At 36.7% G+C, this 24,683-nt stretch overlaps 1 protein-coding gene across 1 annotated transcript in view; it reads right to left on the bottom strand.

The window, feature by feature from the left end:
* The window catches only part of VAV3 (vav guanine nucleotide exchange factor 3), a 168,790-nt gene that overhangs the window by 121,638 nt on the left and 22,469 nt on the right, over positions 1–24,683 (bottom strand). The window contains exon 4 of the mRNA XM_014943349.1: positions 14,080–14,196. Within this exon, the coding sequence (XP_014798835.1) occupies positions 14,080–14,196 (117 nt within the window). The remainder of the gene's footprint in view (positions 1–14,079; positions 14,197–24,683) is intronic.

Raw genomic sequence — 24,683 nt, 5'->3', positions numbered from 1 at the left:
CACTTTTGAAAAGTTTTAGTTACTGCTGGTGAAGAATAACGCAACCATTTAAACCACTCTTATACAATGCTTTTTGGTATCACTTGTATTGCAGACTATGGAGAAAAGCTTTTAAGACCTGCGTTACAACAAATGTTAACTATTTATTTTCTATTAAGATGAAGGTCTGGTTCTTGGTCAAAATCTAGTGATACATATGTAGCAGAGGCCAGGCTACTGCAGTACAAGTTTAATTTTTCTGTGGATGTTTGATTACAGATGTACTTACTAACATGCACCACATTGCCTCCAGCTTCAGAAAGCCTACCACAACTTATTAACATCCAACAGAGCAGGCAAGGAAAAAGAGCTTCTGACAAGCTTGCTAGCTCAAGGCTCCTCTGGCTATGAAAAGCTTCACAGCAAGGGGATTTTTCCCTTAAGAATTTAGTCTGTCAAGGGAACTAACGTGGATCAATTTAAAGCTAGTCACTTTGATACAATCCCTACATGAATGACCAATTGAACTGTGTCCGAGCAAATTGGCTTCAATATGCACACAAATGGCAGAACAAGAACTAATATTAATAAGTTTAGTTGAGTAGCTTTATCTACTAGCTACTATGTATTAATAAGTATATTTTTCATTATATTAGGGGACCAAAAAAGTTTTTAAAATACTGTCATGACTTGACATTAAAAAAAAAATCTCAACTATGTGAGCTTACATTATTTTTACTTGGCAAAAGCAATACTTTCTCTCTAATGCTTGTGGAAACAGCTGCCTCTAAAACAGCACCTGGATTCATCTTCACTTCCCATTTCTGGGAAACCACTTGGAAAAGAACATTTTGGATTTTCTTTCCCAACAGAGCAATGCAGTAAGGCATCTTTCATGCCTCCCAGAAGAATATCTCTAAGAAGCAAGCTTATACTCACTGTTACTCACACTCCTAATTAAGACACATCTTTTCTCTTAGCTATAACCAGGAGCATCCAGACTACATTCCTAGGTGCCTTACTTCCACATACTCTGTCTACTCCAACAGTAGGAGCTGAAGACCTGTCTTTTAGCATCAAATTGTATCCATGTTTTAGGCGCAGATGCCCAGCTTAAACAAACCAATACATCACCATCCAAATTAGCTTCTACACGGACAAGCAAATGCTGCCTTAAGCACTCTTTGTCCCCCCTGAACTAGGCAGAGATTTGAAAGCGGATTAGCCCCGAACAGTGGCACACATAAACTTGATGAGACCTTCCTGAGCACTCCTGCCTCGCAGCACTTCCCAGACACTCCCTAGTGGGCAAAACAGCAATAAGTGCAGCACAGACAATGGCAGCCGTTGCTGGAGGGAGCAGCTGCAGCAGAACACACTCACACCAGCAAAGCGAGTGAAAAAAGTGTCTTCTTTCCATCGTAACTTGGGGAACTGAACAGCCAAGCTGTGGCCTTCTCCATGCAAAGGCAGAATGCAAGTTAACTCAAGTCACCAAAATGGCCTCGCATCCTGACTTCAAATCAAAGTTTTACACTCACAAAAGTTAGTACATCATTAACAATGTCTCAGATTTCCCCTCCCCCACCTTTATATGCCTTTTTTCCTTTATATGTCTCAGACAACTCAGACTCCCAGCACTACATGGAGTCTCTGTTTCTGCAAACAACACACACAAGCAAAAATGCACCATAGAAGCAGGAACATATGTTAGAGCAGGCTGTACTTCCCCACCCTGTGCCACACTCTCTGTTCAACCCAGAGGTGTGCACTGGAAGAAGAGTCTCTTCCTATTTCTATATAGCATTTTCTCTGGAAAGATCTTGATAGGCTTCTGGAGTTCACAACCTAGGCTTCTTAAAAGTACCATCACTCACGTGCTTTTTATTGCCTTATTTTCTATGACAAGCCTTGTTTTCTGTATTCAAACACCAGTAGTAGTTTTCACAGTCACATTTGTGAGTACTGATTTAATTAGAAATATAAAGCTAAACCCTCCTCTCAGATTCAGTGTTTTCTAATTCAGTTTTAAATGAGGAATTGGTTACTGCATCTTAGAATTTGATAGATTAACTCTGAGAAGCTCAGGAAAAGTACATCTGGTGTAAGTCCAAATTTCTGACCTCTTGAGAGATCACAGCAGTTCATATATGCATGCACTGATGTTTGTTATAGACACCAGTACCTGAATGATCTCTTCTAAACACCCCTCTACTGCATATCAAACTGACTATTTTTTAATAATAAGTTTTTTAAAATTAAGAGTGAAACATGGTTCTAAGAAAAATTTACAGCTTAGAGTTAAAACATCATTTTGAGTCATTCCAAATAAATGAAAACATATTTTATGGCTTGCAAATATTAAAATTTTAAAATAATTTTATTGACCAATTTGTGTTGAAATCGTAAGTTCCTTCGCTGCAGTTTCATTTGAAGAGTTTTGGGGATTTTTCAGTTTAGACAGAGGAAATAAAACTTTATCAGAACATCAGTGCTAAGAGTTCTTTTTCCTTTCTAGGGGGTTGCTGGTGCCAGACAACACTGAAGAATGGTCTCAGTGTGCTATTCAACATATAAAAATATGGTCTGATTCAGATGCAAGAGGAAGTAAACAAAACCACTCTCGAGAATTTCTTCTTTACATGACCAAATGAGAGAAGAGACCCTCATATTCAACTTGCAACAAACATATAAAAGGAAAAGAAGTTGAATTGCAGGATTTCCAATAAAGCTATAGTTCTCCTCTTGCATGTAGCAAGCATTTAGCTATCAGGCAGAAAAATTTCAAGGTGTATTTAAATACCCACAGGATTAACAAGACCAGTCTCCTGGAAAAAAAAAAAAAAAAAAAAGAGAGAGACAAAACTCCAGAAACAAACCTGAAATACAGAAATGGAAAAGGCTCAAGAAGCACTGTAGGAAGAGGGACGTACACCTGACTGCAAAACAAAGTGATGAGAGAGGCAAAGGAAGAAGGCAGCAAGGAAGAACAAACAGTAACTAACCAGGGAAAATTAGTTTAAACATTATCTGATGAGAGCATAATTAAGTAGAAATGATCATACAGATTATGTTCTTTGGGTGTAAATCTTGATAGAGCAAGGGAGAACACAGGCCAGCACCAAAAGCCAAGCATGGAGGAAGAAAACTGGCAGCTCTGCAGTCCAGAGCCTGCGGTGAGTGAGTGGTCAGAGCAGTCTGTTGTCTGGGCTTTACCACTTCACCACTTTCTTGTTTCTCATCCCTCATCTCTCTTCCTTTTCACTTTAATATAGACCAGTAAAATGAGGTCTATATAACTTCAAAACCAACTAATTTTAAGACAACCCAGTGAAGCTATAAACGTGAAAGCACAAAAACACTTTCTCCTGTACATACCCCATACTTCTGAACTTGTACCATGGGGGAGATATGCACTGCTACTTGGTATCATTATTGCTTTGTTAATGTGAAGTTTGCAAGTAGCACCTTTTCCTAGTGTTTAGAAGTCTACTCAAGGCATAGGTGGACTACTCACTTCCACAAGGGAAACAGACATAAGGAAATATCTAAAACTTCTCCAATTTGAATAGAAATTTTCTCATGCACTCCTATTTAACTCCTCATCCAGCGTCAGAATGCTTAGCACAGCTGAACTGATGGTTAATCTAATTAATAATACATACAAAGGTAAGATTTTAAATCAGTCTGGTTGTAGCTCCTACAGATTCCAAATTTATGCCACCCATCTGTGGGTGGCAAATCTCCATCAAAAAACCAAAATGCAAATGTAAATTACTCTGTAAAAGTTGAAAACTAAAGGCATGTTACGCTTAAATTCCTAGTATTTCAGCTCTTTCACTAAGTTTTGGATGATATTATCTAATGCTTGATAAATATAGGAAAACTACTTTGTCTTTCCTATGTTCTGAAAAAAAAAATTCATACTCTATTTTGTTTAATTTTATCAGGAAAGTGTCTGTACAAAGTGAGATGGTATTGGGACTTTTACTTAATTAAAAATCAGACGCCTGGTCTAGAATCCATTTTTTCCAATCACAAACCACATGCTAAAGTGCTTTAATATTATTAATATAAATAAAAAATATTTATCCTAATTTAAAGCAACCTTGTACTAAATTGACCAGGAAAAACCTGTTTGTTTTCTAATTAAGGTACAATCATCCTTTAAACAAGCCTTTTTTTGGCCACAAAATATGCAACTGAGAAAAACCATCTTATATCTAGTCTACATTCAGCCTTCAAGTTAGCATACACAAAAATGTAGACCTCACCACTTTGAAAAGAGTAAGACGACATTTTTAATTCAGTGGTTTGAGAACTTTCATTAACTTCTCTGATCTAATACTTCAAGACTTGTAACAAAGCTTGTTTTCAACACTCTGATCATTTCTCACAGATCACATAGGCTGTCTCTGTCCATCCACTATGTAGAGTATTCAAGTTGTTTAACCTTTTTAGCTAGCTGAAAAGCTCTAAGGGAGACCCCTCCCTCTCCCTAGATCAAAATACATTAAAACTTTGCCTCAAAGTAAATCCAGAAATATGTCACTCAACAATATTTAGTACAGAGTAAGTTGTAAGAGAGACTGCCACATACTCAAGTGCTTAAATCTCAAGAGATGCATAGGTATTGTACTTTTCAATTAATCTATGGTGACCAAGAGATAAGATAAAATTATCAGAAATCGCAATAGCCAAGTAAATATCTTTAACACAAAAAAAGTGAACCCAAGAAAAACATGCACAGCTATTCCTAGCTGGCCAGTTGTTTCAAACAGCTATGAATTTTCCAATTCCTTACATATGCAAGCAAGGGAAGTGTTTAAAAGAAAACTTGAAAATAAAAAAAAAAACCAAAACATATTTATATATAAAGAAATTTAGTCACACTCCTTCCACTGCTTTTGAAAGGACAGCTTTTGAAGACGTAAATATATTGTATGGCATCATTATACCACATGCAAACTGCAACCTCTAATCAGGACTTCAATAGGAATAATATTTAGACAACAAGTAGAGCTATCTCTTTGGACAGTGGCTGCCACAAGCTTGGTATTGTTTCCTTTCCAAATGCCATGTTTTACTTTGCAAATCTTCATGGGTAACGTTCTGCAAGGTGCTGGGTGATGTTACCTCCTAGTCATCTCCCCAGGCAACACTGAAAATATATTCAGGCACGTCAGCCAGAGGATCTACAGCTACTGCTATACCTTATTCCACTCAGGAAAATTATTCTCTTTTTACCTAGCACTGGGGGAGGAAAAAGCTACATAATGTAGTACTGAGTCACTACGAAATCAACAGCCTCTCTGCTTGACACTTTTAACCACACTGTGAGTTTTGAACAGCAGCTTACCCCAGTGAAGGCTGAATAGGAAATTATGGAAAACTCCCCACCAATGACCTACATTCAGTTTTTTGCTCAACTCCCCAGCAAGGGCACAGACAGTAAATCCTCCCTCAAGTCATTCACATATTTTGGTAAAAGCTGGATTATATAGTGCACTGAATTACTCAGCTAGTATCAATTAGCCACTGCAGGAAACACATATCAAGTGCTCGCACAAAGTCACTGATGTATTTCTGCTCAAAACTGCTCTACTTTAGAAACGCTTCAAACATTTCAGCATCTTAAAGTTCATTTTTGGGAATGAAATATATTTATGAGAGCTAGCCCTTAACTGGTTTTCTTAATTAATTCTGCCAATTGTTCCTTACATGTTCACAGAACAAAATGGTTTTCAGTTGAAGATACATTTGGACCTATACACAACTCTATTTAATTTGGGAATTTTATTTTATTAAAGTTAAAAGTTGGGTATAAAATGGGCTCAGACTAGCACCTTCCAAAAATTCAACAGAATACTTTTGTCAGCTTCTTCAGCATCACACTACATTGTGCAGTGTACCTACATTGCTACTTCATATCAAAGGCTCTTCACAGGCAGGTCTTGAGACCTATGCTGGCAAATTACGCTTTTAAACTGTAACTGTGTGAAATCTAAGAACTGATTTACTTGTAGAGATTAACAGTAGCTGAAGTGGGTCATGTAATTTCACTTTCGTTAATCATCTTTTTTGACAACACTTAAATTCTTCTGTAATATTAGCAACTATCATTATTCAAATTGTTTCTAAACAGGTTCCCAAGTTTATCAGGTAATACATTCATAATAAAATTTTACACTGAATAACTTAATTATTGAATCGTTATTTTGGAAATTAAATCCTTGGTTTTCAACCAACAACATTTAAACTTTGAAATCTCATCAAGAAAACCATGAAAATGCAAACAATCTATTTAACAGCACTTCTCCAAATAAATCTCATCTCATGCTTCACAGTCAAAAACATTTAAGATCCAAAACTTTGCTGTAACATGTTTTGATCAAAATACATCTCCCTAAATACAGTTTCCACTGAAAGACCCAAACCAGCAGAACACAGTTCTTTATTAGTAAACAGCTCTCTCGCCCTGTCACCAACATGTTAAGTAAAAGCCTTTTAACACATTTTGTAAACATTTCTCATCAACTCATACCTATTTCCTTTTTATGAAATACTCAAACATTGTTTCCTGCTGCAAAACATGTAAGTTTCACTTTCTATTGAGAATGGAGAGAAAAAGCAATGAATGAAATTACAATCTAACTATCAGAGCATACCTGAGGCTGAACAAACCCAGAATTTGTAATACTTACAAAGAAACAAGCAGCAACTACTCTCTTTGAAAATACATAATTATTTGGGACTTTCACTTAAGCGCACTTCTGCTTTACGTAGAACTACCAACTGTAAACAGCTGGCAGGTGGTCTCCCCCTTGCCTGCACAAAGAGGCAGATTCCACAGACTGAGCCAAAAAAAAAAAAAGAAAAAAATCCCAGATGGGACCATGTACTTCTCCCTCCGCCCACCCAGCCTGGGCTGATGTGGCCACTGAGCAGGGCAGGACTGTCACAGCAGCTCCCGGGAAGCACGGACATTCCCAGTTGGCAGGTTCTCTTGCCGGTTTGGATACACCTTCCAACTTGGGACATCAACAAAACGTGGGCAAAAATGTGGCCTTACCTTATTGAACCAAAAAAAAAAAAAAAAGAAAAAAAATCCCAGTCCGGCCTTCCACCAGCATGTTAGCATCTCCCAGGTTTGGCCCCAGGACATCACTAGCAGCTAATTTTGGAGAACACTTAAACCTGCTTAAATAATTCTTCACAGAAAATACCGTCATCTCCCTAGCTTGCAATTTGTACCTCTTGGGTAGAATTCAAGAGTGGCCCAAATCTCTCTGGTGGAGGTTGAGCACAGATACCCTTCAATAACATTTAAACTCATACATGCGTATAAATATGTGTATCTATTTATATAAATATATATGAACTAGGAGACATCTTTCAGAAAAAGAGAAGTCTAGCTATTTCAAATCATTCCAAGAAAAAAATACAGGGAAAAAAATCAAACTTAATAATTATTCTTCCTCTAACTTTTTTATATTGGAGTGGAGCAAAGGAAGTCACCAAATTTATTATTTTAAAGCTACACATAGATGATGTATCAGAGTTAATTCAATGGCTGTTGTCACCATTAATGCATACAACAAAAAGACATTTGCCTCCTCATCTTTGATTTTTACCAAGATGGCGTCAGCTAAGATGCAAAGCAAGCTGCAGGAAACAATGAGAAAAGCAGGTAACTGCAAAAACGCATTCTAGATAATTCATAGTGTTGCTTGTGTCAGTCTCTTGCTCAGACAAAAGGCCAGGCACAGAGGAAGGACACCAAACATGAGGAAGAATAGAGTTTACCAGTATCATAGGAATGAAGCTAAGTTTCTTGTAATCAAACCATTCAAGGATAGACCAATAAGAAACTGAATGCTTTCCTATGAAGACCCTACACAAAATAATTTCAAATTTTAAACAGGGTGCCCAGTTTAGCATTACTTTTGAATAAGCATCCTACTTCATCTTAAACACAACCTACTTAAGCTCCAACTGTACTCTTCCTCCAAAACTTCATCCACCTCAAAGAGAAATGCACACTACCAGAATTCAATGCTGTGAGTTCAGTGTCTCCAAGCTATGTCAATCAGATACACCTAACATTTGGACAAGATCATCTTAACAACAGAGAAACATGCTCAGAAACTCAGTTTTATTCTCTCATATTATCAGTTTCCATTAACTTTGACTTTACAAACCTGGTCACATTTGCTGTTAAACTGAACACAAGCCTACATTATGCAAGGACTGAAAGTTTTCTGATACTTCCAAAACATCCCAAGCACTCCCTGGATAAGAATTTTCATTAACGATCGAATACTTGTGGTATGTTCAGCGCTTTGTGATGTGGTCAAAACCAAAATTATCAGTAGTGTTTTCATCAACTGGAAACAAACGTAAGAACTTGAAAAGTTATGACAAACCTTTAAGAAATTCATGACGATTCACTTGGAAAGACCAGTGAGGTGACAGTCGACTAGTATTCTGTCACAAGAACATTCAAGCCCATAATCCTGACATATTCAGGCCTAAATATATATGCTCAAGTAAAAGGTATAAGCTCACACTAATGGTTTTAGATTTATTGAAGTTATATGCCTAGCAATTTGTACGGACTCTTTGGTGATGATCGCTGCAACAAATTATTATAGATAAGCACACTGAATTTATCTAAAGTTTGTAATGGTTTCCACTGTCACACCATGGCAATCTATTTCTATACATTTTCAAGGACCTTTCAAAAAGGTGGTTGATGAGCTAATACCATTATTCATCCCTTTTGTTCACCCAGCTCATCACATTGCCCAAAACTACAATTTATGTTCTTCGGGGCTGGAAGTCATTTGTTGCTATGATTTAAGGTAAGCTTTTAGGAAGGCTTCTGAGTGCTTGACCTTTATGGAACTCCATACAAACAGAAATAATATCTAACAAATAAGGTCTTCCATACATGCCAAGCATTTTAGCAGTTCTGGTACAGGTTAGTGTTTTGTTGCTCATGTTGTCCATAGCATTTCCATGGATAAGGAAGCCAAAACCTGTCCATATCTACCGTTTCTTTATTCTCCCACATTCACAAGTACACCTCAAGGGAGTTCAAGTGTCATTCACCCCAAACCAGTCCCTCTCACCAAAACACGTGAAAACATTAAAATGCTAGTCCTAGGAACAATTGTACAGCTAGTTTCTTGAGCAACCCACTAACTTTTTTTTATTTTTTTTAATTCTACCACTAAAAGATCTCGGAGGATGAAAATACAGAGCTCTGTTTTTAATGATAGTCTTTTTTTCACCAGTTCATTTCTCTTTCTCCATTTTAATATCTTTACAAAAATATCCCATAATATCTTGGCACATTCCCCAATGTTCTGAAGTTTTAATATGACCTTATTAGTGAAAGTGCTCATATTTTTCTCTATTACTTCACTCATTAAACTCACCAAATAAAACATAAAACAACTGAGGTTATTCTCAACTGCTTCAGTTTTGTCGAAAATTTCCTAAACATTTTTCCTCCTCTCTCTTCCTGAAAATGTACATAACTTCTTATAAGAACTGTTGCTCTTTGTTGTGTCGATTTTGGTGGGTGTATTTCATGCACATCTGCCTGATCTTCCTGGAATCTGTTAAACCTGAGGGAATACTAACACACCAGGATTCTCAACTTCAACATGACTTTCTGCTGCATCATAGCCCGGATTTCCTTTGCACTGAGTGACTAAAATGATCACAAACTACATGACCTTAGTATACACACTTAATGTTTTCACAGCAGTTGCTTGCTTCTACATAAATTAGCCTTTGAAGTGTCACTTGAGACTTGGCTACATTAGACATTATGTTATATGCTTTTAAACAATTAGGCACTTGTTTGATTGGTAGTAGTTGATATTGGATCTACTTGTTTGTTTTTCAAAATCATGACTGGATATTGTATGTTATTTCTAGACATCTATTGGAGGATTGCTACTGGGAGGGTCCATGGCTATGTTCATATTAAATCAGTTATATCATAAAAACCACTCTGTGCTCAGTTATACACTGCTTAGACTATTTAGAAGCAGAACACACAAAAGTTCTTTTTCTGACAATATCTGGACAACGTTTTCCCCCCATAGGACCTAAAACACAACTCTCTGAGGCCAGGGAGCGTCTATTGACATCAATGGGGGCTGGAACTAATCCTCAGATCCCCATTTCTGCAACACATTAGTTGCAAACTTCCTTCGGAGAATAGGGATAGCAACAATTTGTTGCGGCGTACCAAACAGCAACGACTGCTGCTCGAGGAGTGTGCAGGCTCACAGAGCTGAAGGAACAAGTATCAACAGTATTTGTTGATTCTGGCACACAGGTAGAAAGGAAGAACCTGACAACCCTGCGCTAGTGAAAAATGACTCTCCAGCATGGAATTCATAATGAAAACACTGTCTGGCACCCCGTGCGCGTGGGAGGGCATTTCATGCTCCGTCAGGAACTTAATGCAACAACAATAAAATTTACTGATAGAAAGGTGAGTGGGAATGAGTGAATACTGTAGAATTCAAGGAAAAACAAGTTTTATGTAGTTTTAGAAAGCATGATTTAAGAACCTTCTTATTTCTGTGTAATGTAGCCCCTCTTTTTTCAAGCACCATCATTCTAAAAATAAGAAAACCTGTGCTATTATACTTGAAACAGAAAAAAACCCTCATCTTGTAACAGCTGATATCAATATTCATATAGAATATAGGCATTAAAAAAATACACATGGGTTTACCTGCTCCCCTATTTCTTTACCTATTCTCCAACTATTTACATGCTGTTACTTCAGCTTCACCTCTGATTCCCATCCACACCACATACACCCTTTTTCTTCTCTAATCACTGAGAGATCCAAAAGTCTCTGCAAAGTGGAGGACAAAGTTCAAGTCAAATTTTCATACGTTACGTCAAAGCACCTGAAAACAGCTCATTTACCCCAGATATTAAATGCAAGTTTCACCATTACATCAAACATTTTGTAATCAGTATTTCACAAGGCTATTAAAAGTCTTACGACTATATAGGCAGTTTACAGCTGCTACTTCTACCATGCAAAGGGGTAGCAAATGCTGCCATTTTCTTTAGAGTTGAAAAACACCAGAGCATTTTTTTTTAAAATGACAGTTTCCATCACCAGGTCTCTCATCTGATTTTTCCCTTCAGTCTTATTTCCTTGAAGGCACACTGTTCATTTACAGTTGACACATTTCTACTGTTCCCTCCACTAGCATGCTTAAACAGCCATCAAAATCTGTCATACTAACCAGAATATTCCATTGTAAGACAACAAATTCGGTAATTTCTTCATAAATTCAATTGAAGCATTTAAAAGTACCAGATATATAAGGTTTATGGAGCCATCTCACCTACATTTTATTCATATCTCACCACTAATAAGTACTTGCCAGCTTCTGACACCTCAAGACACCTTCCAGTACACTCTGTGTTAGAGGCTGTATTCCACACGCTCATTCCATCACTTATTTGGGCAACAGTTTGGAAAACAGAATGTTTCTAAACCTTGTTACCCTTTTTGTTTGTGCCTGTAGTAATTTTAAGATCATCCATATTTTGTACACATTTAGGGAGAGATGTTCAAAGAATTCTTTTTAGAAACAGCAGAATAACTTAGTTGCAGTAGCAGGAAAAATCTGCAGCGCTTTTTTTTTGGTCTTTTGCATATATACAACTTAAAGAAGGCTGGAGATTTACAACTATGTTGGAGCTGTTATTCATAGGAAAAAAAAAAATGAAGGGGAAAGTTGAGAAGCAAAGAACAAATTGAAGAAGATAAGCTTTCTTATTCTCACCGCTGCTACCAGCAATCAGAATTTCCAAAGTAATAAATACAATATATGCAATTGAAATCCCATGCCACTTTACAGATATTCTCAGCTAAGTGTACAAACAATACACTTAAAACCACAGAAATAACCCAGCATAAGGCTAGCTATATATTTTAATACAGTTGTAATTTTCCTCTCCACTTCCTTAATGGCCTCAAGTTCAACAACTGCCTTAGGAAGCTGACTACATGCTCATTTGCAGAAGCTAGTAAAATATACAGATTAGCCTAAATAGAGCATACTGCAACCTCCACTCGTGTGTGGCAAGCTTCCACACAAGCACACAATTGAAACAGCTGAACAGCATAGCCATTATGCACCTAAAAGCATGCCCGACACAGCTATCGCAAGGACTGCTCAGGCTTGTTCAATTTAACATCTCCACCTCTGCACAAGCAGCTGTCACCATGCACATAGATAGCCTCATAAAAGAATTCCACACACCAGTGTCTTTCAAAGTTGTCACTGCATTTTTTCCTGGTAGCCTTCCAAGAAAGGTGACAATGGCCACTAAAGAGACCAAGACTAGAGAAACCATTGCTTGAAAGCACTGTCACCATCACTAGAACTGAAATACCAGTACCAAGAATAATTAGTTTATTTGTTGTATACTGTGGCAACAAACATGGTAAAAAATCCATGTCACTGCGTCCACTTTACTTTAAGAAGAGAAATAAAATACTAAATATCATGGATATAAGGCAATTTCAGATTTTTTAACCAATTATTCCACCTATATACTCTCATATTCTAAAATAACAACAAAAGAGTGCCACAAACATATTTGTTGGGTTACATTCAGCCTTAATTCAGAACTTGTTTATGGGATATTCATTGATACAGCAATAATATTTTGCACTGCAAAATACTTCTTCAATACTAGACTGTATGAAAAAAAAGCTGTTTATGTTTATGTGGCATGAAACGTAAAACTCAGCAATTAAATAGAACATACAATAAAAAAATTCATGTGCATTAGGCATAGGTATCAAAGATTGGAAGCAAGCATTAGGATATCTGACTTAAATACCTTATATAAGACATTGCTAGCACACCAAAATAAAGAAATCAAATCAACAATTTTAATTCCTCTGCACAAGCAAAACAAATCTAATTTTTAATAAGCAATTACTAAATTTGTAAAAAAGATCACATTTTAACAAAAGCTTTGGCTTAACTATGATTTATGAGGACAAAAGATATTCAGCATAACTAAAGAACAAGTGGAATTAACAGGTTTATCTCATTGTATACTCAAAGGACTAAAACAAGACAAATGATTCAGAAAAATACTTAGATATTTTCGTTAACAGTAATCACTGAACCATTTCAAACTCATATTGGAGCCCTGATTCACACTTGCACTCTTACATCATCTTTACCTCTGTGTCTACTTATAAAAAAAGCAGTGCATAAAAATTAGTTAATGAAATTATGATCTCTTAAGAAAAGGAATAGTGCTTCAAATGTACTAAATTTGAATAAATAACTACTTTTGGTGCTACTTCATGTAATTTTTAGACCTTTTCCTGTGAATTAGGGTAATGATACCCTATGACTCAAAAGCAGAAACCAAAGTTGAACTGAACAGATGCTGGCAATGACAGATCAAACAAATACGTAGGAGGTTATGAACAATAGAATGGAAAAAGCTTTTACATATAGAATAACTAATCATAGCCTTACAGAATACACTTCAGGGTGTGTACATTAGAATAGTCACATCAACCCACCATAGTTGTGTTTGAATTTTACAGCAGGTTAGAAAAACCAACAGATTTCAAAACCAATTGTCAAAAAATATTTACAAGGGCAGATACATGCGTTAATTTTGAGCACTTGAGACTAAAGAAACGTGCTCTGTGCCTTGTTGTCTTACAACGTATACGGCCAGGGTTTCTGATTCCACCAGACAGCATGCGCCAACTGTTTGCCACCTCCACATATTTCATATACCTTTAACTCAGCATCTTTCTATCTGAATTTTTAATTTATCCATGCTTTTCATACCTTCAGAACTTTCCTACCAAGGATTTTTCTCGGCCCTTTACTAGCCCCTCCAATGTAAATCTAATTCTTCAGCTTTCTTAATTCTTCCCCACTGTTTTTTACTAATAAATGCTCATCCATCAGTCACAACTTGTGCACCACATCTACCATTAAAATCTTCTATACTCAAGCATCGAAACACAGGTTTTATGCAGGATGTAACTGAAAGGATCCTTACCTTTCCAAAATCTCTCACGTCAAACAAATCAAATGCTTCAAAAAGTTCACTTTTCTTCATCCCAAATATTTCACAACATGCCGAAAGAAAAGTCCTTATATTCTTCAAGCAAAGAAACTAGGGAAAGAAAACAAAAATACTAAGCATCGAGTGGGTCAATTAGCAATTTGTGTGCTCACTTTCGTCACAAATATAAATAATTCTATCAGTGAATTTTGTAGTGTAAGTCAGCACTTCCACTATGCTGTGATCTTCCACTGATTCTAATTCAGCCACAGAAGTTTCCTTCAGATTCAAAATCATTAACGGAAATCTGAGCAGACACTTTGTGAACAGAAACTATTTTCTCTTTTTACGTAAACAAAGAGAAATGGCAATATGCTACTACATACAAATTAGTCTATAGACGACATACAAGTTACCTTAGAAGCAAGAACAAAATTACCTTAATAAAATTATATTGATATAAGAAAGTTATTCTTCATGTGTCTTCAGCTGTTAAGATCAAAATCTAGTTTGAATGTTTAGTGAACACATGTGCACTGTTTTAACACACTAAAGACATTATGAATGCTTATTCTCCATTTGGAACCCAGGAGCGGATAAAATTTGCAATTGAGAAGTCATTTACACTTTATCTAGTGGAGATTTAAGATCCTCAAACCACCTTGATTTCTGTACTGAATCAAAGGCTATTTTGCTTGACATTATCCACATGCATCTATGATCATTTCCACCTGGATAAAAATAAGGCTTCTACCACAATGCTCTCCTTGTAAGGTTTTTAAGGCATTTTTCTGTAGACTACTTTTTGAAAGACCTTACCAGTACAAAAGATAATAACTATTAATTGCATTGCAATAACTAAAGAGAGATAACTAAGTGCAATAACCATTCCTGATGACGAGCACCACAAGGTACTAGTACTCCATAAAGACGCTGTTGTAGTCTTACTCTGTGGTACAGTTCAAAAGCAAATACAATATTTATAAGCAACAGTATTTCAAATGACCCAGTGCTTTACTTTGAATATGCACTTTAAAAGTACAAATACAGCATCTGAGCATTAAAACTGAGTTCCTAGAGTTCTCGTGTTATAATGGATTCTTAAGAATGAGGATCGTTTACATTAGGACAGATTATAGAATTGCTATACAATCCAACTTAATGTTGTTTGTAAAAGCAGCATTTTTACCAGTCAGACACAGAAAAAAGCAGAGCACCTGAGAGATTAGATTTACAGCCAGGTCACACATGTGAAAGCACCAATTCAACAAGAGGCCCTTCAACAGCAGACAACTCTATTAGATGGTTGTGGACATCAAGACAACTGCTGACAAACTCATCACAGAGCACCACAAAAGCAATCCCTGCACAAGCTGAAGCTCCCAGTAAAGCATCTGTGACTGCCAACTGCCACACCAAGTAAAAGGGGCCACAGATGTACCAGGTGGAGCTGTAGCCTCTACCCTTCCCTCCCCTCCAAACAGCCTCATCTGCACAAGCTCCCAGCTCACATGGGGCAGCCTGTGCTGGGCTACATACTGGGCTGCTCAAGACCACACTGCATTTATGCCAAACTGTTTTTATACGTAGTGAAATTTAAACAAGTCTAGCTTGCTAAGTCAATATTGCACCTTCTCTGGTTTTGCAAAGATTTTAAAATTTAAGTCAGAATTACAAGGCTAGAAGTCTAGGAGATGTAAAAATGTATGTGCTTCTTCCACCATGACACTGGCAGAAATAATGAGAAGATGAGCTCGTGTGGGAGTATACAGTTTTAGAAACAACATGGCACATACAAAAAGATTATTGTGTTTTGATATAGTCTTTTTCCCCAGGTTTTTCATTATTTTTCTTAAAAGTCATCAAAGGCCACTAGGTTTGTCCAATGCAGAATACTGATTCAACTTGAATACCAAGTTACTTTCTTACATTGACATTCGCACAACCACTGACAAATTTTTCCTCACTAGAGGAAGCTTTCCTCACTCAGCTGCTTTTTTTAAAACTTTTTTGAGTTTCAATTAGTTACTGCTGAAATCTGCCAGTGCAAAGAAAGCTTACAGCTGCATTAAGTTGGTTACCTCTAAAAAGAGCAAAAAATTAAGGGACAGACAAGAACTGTCACGGGCCTAAAATCTGGCCTAGATTTGCTAAAAAGTATTTTAGTGAGTTTGATTTAGCTTCTCAATATATAGCTAAAAGCACTGCTTAATGTATCAGCAGTTTTGCATAAACAAAATACCTTCCTATTCTGCTAATTTTCTCCTATAATTCTTAACAGAGGTGTCCTACAATAAAAGGTAAAGATGGCAGCACTTTTTCAACAAGATTTATTGGTTACTTTAAATTTGGAGGGAATTTTGTGACATCAGCCTTTTGTGTCTAAATTATCATTACTATGAATTACATGCAAATAGGTGGGAGAGCATATTACAAGAAATTAAGTTTCCCTTAGCCCACCTGTTTTAAAGGAAATGTTAAAGTACCTACACTGCAAGTAATAAATTTGGAATATTCCAAGAGAAAGACCAAAGAAGAATCTAATTCCCAACATCCCCCCCCCCCTCGATCTCATTCCTTCCTGTCAAGTATGTAGTTTGTTCAAAATAAGAAAGCCCTGAGTTAAGACAGACATTTCCTCTTGGAAATTATTCAGCCATGTAGCTTTATCTTTTTTTTTTCTAGTTTGCTTTTTCCTTTCACTTTGATTACAGGTTACAACGACTACAAAATACATTACTATATCAACCCCCCCCCCCCTTTTTTTTTTTAAACACTTACTAATTCATTAAGTGGTAAAGTGCACTTAACATGCATCATATGTTAAACAGACTTGACATAATTATAATCTAATGTTCAATAACTATATGACAATGCAGCGGTTACATTACATTTCTTGTAGGCTCTAGAAACCACAGACTAAGCATTTGTCAAATCTACCCACACCTGAGATAGGACCACATCATCAACAAGTGTGCACCAAACAGTGCCTTTAGCAGAACAGGCCTCCTGACAAAACAGTCTAACCCCCCTGCTAGTTCAAAGACTGCTTAGTGAGTTTAGTTGGGCATCTAGTGATTCAGTATCCAGCAATTTTCTCTTGTAAAACAAAATGAAAGGCTTATTACTAAACTATTAAGCTAACCATAGTAGCTACAAGAATAAACTGTGAGGCTATTGAAGTGAAAAATGTGTTCACATTTATATGCGCTCACTTTGCAATAAAATATGGGGGGGGGGGGGGGAGGGAAGAAATTTTTAAAAAGAACCCCTTATATGCTACTCCTGTTTTGGAAGTTTTTTGATTCTATTACCCAGGAAACTTTCTGAATGATTTCCAAAACTTTGTATTGCAATCCTCTAAAGAAACAATTTTCCACAATGAAAACAAAGATATTTATCGCTGTGGTTGTTGTATGAAGAAGTACAAATTAGTAAAAGAAACCTCCAAATTAAAAAGAGCATACACCTAAAATCTAGGAAGTTCTATAAAAGACAACCCTTCTCACTGGCAATAAGAAAAAGGCACCATCAGTCTGCAGTTTCTCATTACTAAGTACAGTCCTCAGGATATTTGGAAACCTACTACATTACTGTGTTTCTTTTTCAAAGAGAAAGATTATACTTCAGCACACCACAAGGGAGATCATTAAAGGCATAAAGAGCAATTGGGTACCCAGTTCTCTTAGAGATGCAAGGAGAGCTAGGCAGCTCTCATACGGTCTAATCTTTAAAGCCTCCTCCATAGGAAACATTGTCTTTCAGTACAACAAGAACTGGTTCCTCTTCATTAAAAGATAGCATAACTGAAATAAATTCTCTTGAAAAAGGTAATGCTGCCTTTTTTCCTAATTACATGGTTACATTATGAGATGGCAATGCAGAACTCTTAATAGGTGGATCAGTAAAAATACTGCAGTAGGGTAGTATATACCATGAGGCCAAAGAAGTTTACACTAGTGAAAAAAACAGCTTTTATCTGGCTCATCTCCAGGCATACCATGAGAGGAAAGCGCATCCAGAGACACATCAACAAAATCATAATTTTCAATATTAACATCTGTAGATTATCAAGGCATTCCTAAAGCACCCTAATATTTCACAGCATAAGTAGTGAATATAATAAGCATAAGTAGTTGCATTACTACAAACCGATAATGTCTTTGTCAGAGCTGCTGAAATGGGACACCACTTGTGATAAATCACTGTGTTTTTATGGAACAGATTAGAGTTTTAGCAGCCTCTGGTCCATTCTGCACTGAATTTTATTTTGTGAGAGGCATTAACACAACATTTATTTAAATGAAAAGCAAGTTTTCAAGGGAAAAAAAAAAAAGTCTACCACCTAAAAAAAAAAGGTATGGTTTATATAATTGGGACTGTATTTGTCTGAACATAAAGCGGAAGAGAGTAGGCAAACCAAATTATAATAAGTTCCACAGAAAAAGCATGTTGTTTTCTATCATAACATTTGCTCCTTCACACAGAAAAAAAAGAAAGATTTGAGGCTTTTTCAACACAGTACATGGTTATGTGTGCTGACAGAAACACAGAGAAATATTTTACAAAGGGTACTGAATAGAAATGACTAATTAGACACAAAAAGCACAGGCAGGACTATAGCTGCCCACAGGGAAGAGGGACTTCTCTGACCAGGCTTCTAATGAAGTGAAAGATGAAATGTAAAAGAAAAAAAAAAAAATTTATATATCCTCTATTCATAGCATTATTTCTCGGAAAATATATTTTAGCACTGAAGTACTTCAACAGAATAAAGGTCTGTTTAGTGCAGACCGTAATACCCAGTATCCACATGTATCTTTTCTACTAAAAGCACTCCTAAGGGTGTTCCGAGACCAACACAAAGAGCTCTGAAGATCAAATTCTGCCGCGAGACATTTATATGAAATTACAATAGAGCAACACCAGTCAGGCGAGTGAAAACTGAAAGGCCAAGAAATGACAAGCATTCATGAAAGACAGAGTTCTAAATCCACTTTCAACTTTTTTTTTTTTTTTAAATCACCAATAGTGGAAAAAAGCAACTATTTGTATTTACTTCAGCTTTCACCTCCTTTTTATTATGGCGATTTAGTCACAAGCAAGGAAGAAAGCTTGGATAGTTGGCATTTTCCTTATATTTGTATCTGGATCAACAGACATTCATACTGCATCTAGGACAAACGAGAGAACATACTGAGCATCCAAGACATTCCAAACTGGCTATAAAGGGGTATTAAAAACAAAATCTATCTCGATCACTCTGTGTCAGAGAAGGTGGGTTTCTTCCACTATGATTCATTCTTGCTGACATTGTATACCTATTCCTTTGTCACTGCAGTTCCCAGGCTCTTTTGTATATTGCGTTCATGGCCCCCACAAACTTCAGAAGGTTCCCAATAACTGTATGAAAACCAAGGCCAGTCGCTCCTAGCCACCATCACATTGAAGCTATGATGAAAGAGTAAAAACAAAGAAAAGGAAGGACTCTGCTTAGCCAATTGTCTACTAAATCCACTTTGCCTCCTGGCAGAGAAATAAGACATGCCAATTAGGGAAAGTTCAGAAATCTTCCCCTCCTATTCCTCCTCTAAATGGCACCACTTTAAAAAGTATGCAGGTGCAGCTATTTGCCTTAGCCTAGTCTTTAAACAGCCTTATCGGCATGAACAAAATATGGTGGGGTTTTATGTAACAGCAAGCATTTTATGACAAAAATAGTTGAGGAAAGGCCAGACATTTAAAGCAAGTATATAAAAGGGAAGTGATCAAGAAGCAAATTTGGCTTCAAGTCACACATCTCAGAAGAAACAATCACCTTTTTTTAATTTCTGAAATACTGATGTTAGATGCAAGGAGGCACATACAGACTTGTGAAGATTGAATATTTTTGTATTAGTCATTTATGGTCTTAGAAAAGAAGAAGTACACAAGAATAGAAGGCAGGAGAATAGAAGAAGAACAGATCATTGTCATAACACATGCTCTTTCTACACCTCAGCGGTTACTGCAAAACATGGGTTTCTGACCTTTCCTGTCCATTTCTGGGATGCTGATGAGAACAGATTAGCTAGGAATAGGAATATCTCGTTTTGATTTTCATTCTGTTCCCAAGAATATGTGCAAAAAGGAAAATAACGCAATTATACCTCTTGAACACAAGGAGAAATGTGAAAATTGCCATAATGGATTTAACTGGAAGAATTGCTTTTCTATATTCTGTCATCATGATTGATATGCGCATCAGTGAAAGAACGCACTGAAACAGAAGAACTTGACTCCTTAAAGTTTCCTTCAAATAAGTTGGTTAATGCCCTCAGGGTTGCAGTTTTTTCTCTTGTCACTTGTTTCAATATTTGTTGCAATAACTGTGTTGATAGGAGTAACAAATTCCACACTAACGCTGTTTTAATCCTGCTAAATCCAAATCTAAGAGAGAGATTCTAGAACTTTCTACTGTAACCAAACAGCACCATCACCTCTTCTAGCCACCAAGTGAAGATACTGTGACCATAGCGAACCTACGCAGCAGCAAGACCAAAATTATACCACGAACCTATGCACATCAAAAAGCAGCAGTAACTAGAGATACAGACCCAAGAGTTTCATCAGCTGCTACATAATGTACGCGCACAGGAAATGTCTAACTTCCTTTAAATTCTTTCAGCCACATCCAATACAGGAAGAAAATCAGGTACTTACAGCTGCTCATAGCTGTAAGAGCTCCATTCCATAGACTAGGCTGGATGGTTCCTCAACACATGTCAACAACATATCAATCCCAAAAGCAGGGTTACCAAAATAAGAGCACATTATTCCTCTATTAGATAACACAATTTTAAATTTTTTTTAATACCTGCATGTTCATAAGCACCAGATTACTACGTACTCAGACAAAGCAGGGGCCCCACTGTGGTACTGATGGAATTGTACATCCAGGGTTAACAATTCAACAGAGAAATCATTCCTGGCTCCTACACAGCTTTCAGCAGCCAAAGCAGATTAGATTAGTTCTGCTCTGCCAACAGGAGTAATTATCACTATATGCAGTAAAAAATAGCTGTAAGGATTTCTAAGTGAATGAAGTAGGGACCCACTGATGAAGTCTTAATTCAACATCTATTAATGTCTTTTCCTAAGCCAGCAAGAGGGAAAGGAGCAATAACAGGAGTCAGGAATGGAAGCTCTAACATTTCTATTGTTCCTATGGGTGTCACTTTTCTTGTAAAGATCTTTAAATCCAGAGTCTTACTGAGGGTAGGCAATGCAAAAACAGCCATAAGGAATTTAAAGACCAAGTCAATGCAAGAGGATGAGTGATCCTATTTTCAGTAAGCAAATGAAAGCTACTAGGCTGTCTCCAGAAATCTTCTTGGTTTTAAGTGTCACAACACCACATTATTCTTTTTCTCACTCTTAGATAAAACATATTAAGTTTCAAATTACATTTTAAAAAAAGAACAAAAACTAACACACACAGGAAGAACACATCACTCACAGTAAAGAAATTCAGTTTTAAGTTTTACATTTAGCCTCTTCTTCTGCAAACTACCTCCGTCATTCAGATGATCGATATTTTTTAAACTCTAAGCAGGAGAGAACATGCTAAATATTAAATACCTCCTAAACTTTGCTCTCCAAAAGAGTATAAAGCATATACAGTAATAAAGATGGAAAAGACAGCACAATGAGTTCTGCAAAAGGCAGGGTCATTATCAGTATCTCAGCACCTTGCAGCCTATACACCTTAGCTCTTTGTGTAGTTGCTTAAAAACCATTTTTGGGTAACAAAACATGCAAGACTGGTACCGTTACTCGCGTGTGAAAAATTTTGCTAAGAAATGTTCTATGCAAAGAACAGCAACAGACATTCCGTAATTCAGAGAATTAAGGAAGAGGTAGGGAAATCTGTAGTGTTATTAGCTTACTAGATCTGGGCATTCTTTGAAGGCCTACACAACACATAGGATGCTACATTAACTATAAAACATTAAATTCCTTTGAACCACTGCTAACACAGTATGAATATTAATAACATGTTCTTTATTTGCTCAGTTAATGTAGTAATGAAATATTCATAGAAAAGCTCTTCTTAAAATTCTTAACTGACTACTATTCAATTGTGTCTATTGCATTTTGGCTTGAGTATGAAGTTTTGTTTATGTACATTTGCTCTTCTCCATGCTTCAAAGAAAGAAAATGGAAATTGAAACTTGAAAAAAAGCTGAGGATGCACAAAGCTTTTATTACTACTGATACAGAGTGAATAGAGGGCGGCAGGGGGGGCGGGGAGCTCAGGACATGTCATGCATTCCTGACTCTCTCCTTGGCTATGCTGGCACTATAGCATTGATCAAGCAAGTGAGAGCAAAAAAGCATTTCAGTTCCCTCTGTCCCTTAAGTACTCCTACAAGCCATGAAACTGGAAACTGGTCACCGGAACATTAAGCAAACACCCTTCATGTCCTACCATGAAGGACATGAAAAGAAGACACTAAGCTGCCTGAAGCAGCAAGAAAACTTTTCTCCTTTACCTGTTTTGCAAGATGAAAAATAAGAGACCTTCAGGAAAGCACACAGTCTCTAAACAGATGGGAATTTTAGACCACAGCACCTCAGCTACAGGAACTCCCCAAGTGAAATTGGCAAGAAGAATGGGTGGGAGATGAGGACAGCATCCTGTTGCAAAGGGCAATTTTTTAGTATCCCTTTGTTCCCCACCAGCAAGACTTAATTTTACTCTGCGGTATTTTGTCAAGAACAGCAGCAACTGGACTCATTATTAACTATGCAAAGCACATAGAGAATAGCTAGGGGGTTCCTGTGCTTAGTTACTTTTTCAAATCACTAGCCCTATCTGGCTTAAGTCCCAAAGTTGCATCCCTAAAATGTCTTTCACAAAGGATCTCAGTGTCTTATAAACAAATGCAAAAATAAGGAAGACAAGGGGAACATGGGAATCAGTCCTGAGGAGGACAAGAATAGGAGGAAGACAGAAGCAAGGAAATGAAAAGACGACCACAGGAAAAGGAACGGGAAATGGACAGACACACAGTGCAACAAAAGTTTAAAAACAAAATAGACCAATAGAGAGAAAGATGCAATGGGAAAGACTGCTGAAGTGAAAAGATACTTGACTCGTTGAGTATTAAATTGTGGAAAATCATGAAGTAAAAGCCAGACAAAAAAAATTGTGTTAAACTTTTCGTGTTAAAATACTTCAGACAAAACTATTTATGAAACTGGCATTTAAAGAAAGACAGTCACTTTCCTCTAAATTGTATTTTCAATCATAACATGGAAACTGTTTCTGTAAGAGGTAAAATTGTAAAGGACACTAATTTTCTACTCCGATACATTGTCATTGGTCCTAACATAGCGTTTCTAATCACTCACATTTCAACTTAGTTGATGAAATATTAGCAGTTGTATGAAATTGTTTTATAAACACAGAAACCTCAAAACCTACCCTGAATACCACAGTCTAGCTGATACTTTTAAACAAAATGAATGGAGAACCTCAAACAAATTAGCACTCAATGTTTTCATGATCAGAGAAAAAAAATAAAATCGTATCTACGCTCAGACCATGAAAAACCTTGCAGCTACAGTATGAAATACAGATCTGCACATCAGTGCTGGAGAAAACACCCAACACATTTGTTTCATACTGTTAGCTTGATGCACACTAAGATGCTGCTTCCACTGTATCTTAGTATCTTTTATTCATGACTGTGCTTGGTTTTTACAAGTCTCTAATGTTAATGTAATAACAAGAGAAGACATCTTACTTTGTCTGTATCTGTGCAAGGGAATTAATTTTGGGGTGTAAGGAGTCCTACAAAGGTGTGGCTAAAGACTTTCATACATATAGGCTAAAGGCACAGAATTCACCTGAATGAATCCACACTTGACTTCAGTTCCATTACAGAAACACAATCGCTTTCACTATTTCTGTCTCACCTCTAAAAAATAAGCACCATTGAAGACCTACAGTGTGGATTTTTTTAAGGTCACTTTTTTAAGTTAGCATGTACTGGCTTGTTCTGTTCTAAGCACTTTTTTAAAAAGTCTCAAAAACTGTCACCACTGAAACCTGCATGAAAATTCAACACAACTAGGGGGGGAGGGAGCAACACGACTTTACAGGGTTGAAGGTGAACATAATGCAAATAACTTCTATGCTCTTCTATTTCTTACCAGCAGATCACATCAATCATGTACTAGGTCTATGATTTCAAACAGGAAGGAACAATATTCTTATTAACATTCATGAGTATCAACATTAAGTACTTGAAATATTTTCTTGAATTGCATATCACTAGTCTTTTCCAAGCTCTTACAATCATGGAATAATTCCTAGCAAGACCTTAGGGATGTAAGTATAGCTCTCTACAAATTGCCAAATACAAATACGGTTGTCCTCAAGTTACCCATTTTAAAAATCCACTGTTCTATTTTTGCTGGTGTGTCACCTCAGGTTTGCAGTTTATTAGACCATGCTTTCTGTGGCAAGGACAGGGGTTTCTGATATATTCAGAGAACACTCCTCAAGGATTCCAAGTCAAGTAAGTAGAACAGCTAAGTCCAGAAGCCGA

The sequence above is a fragment of the Calidris pugnax genome, unplaced genomic scaffold, assembly GCF_001431845.1.
Source record: "Calidris pugnax isolate Ruff unplaced genomic scaffold, ASM143184v1 scaffold63, whole genome shotgun sequence".
Taxonomy (NCBI): Eukaryota; Metazoa; Chordata; class Aves; order Charadriiformes; family Scolopacidae; genus Calidris; species Calidris pugnax.
This window is presented reverse-complemented; position numbering and strand designations above follow the sequence as displayed.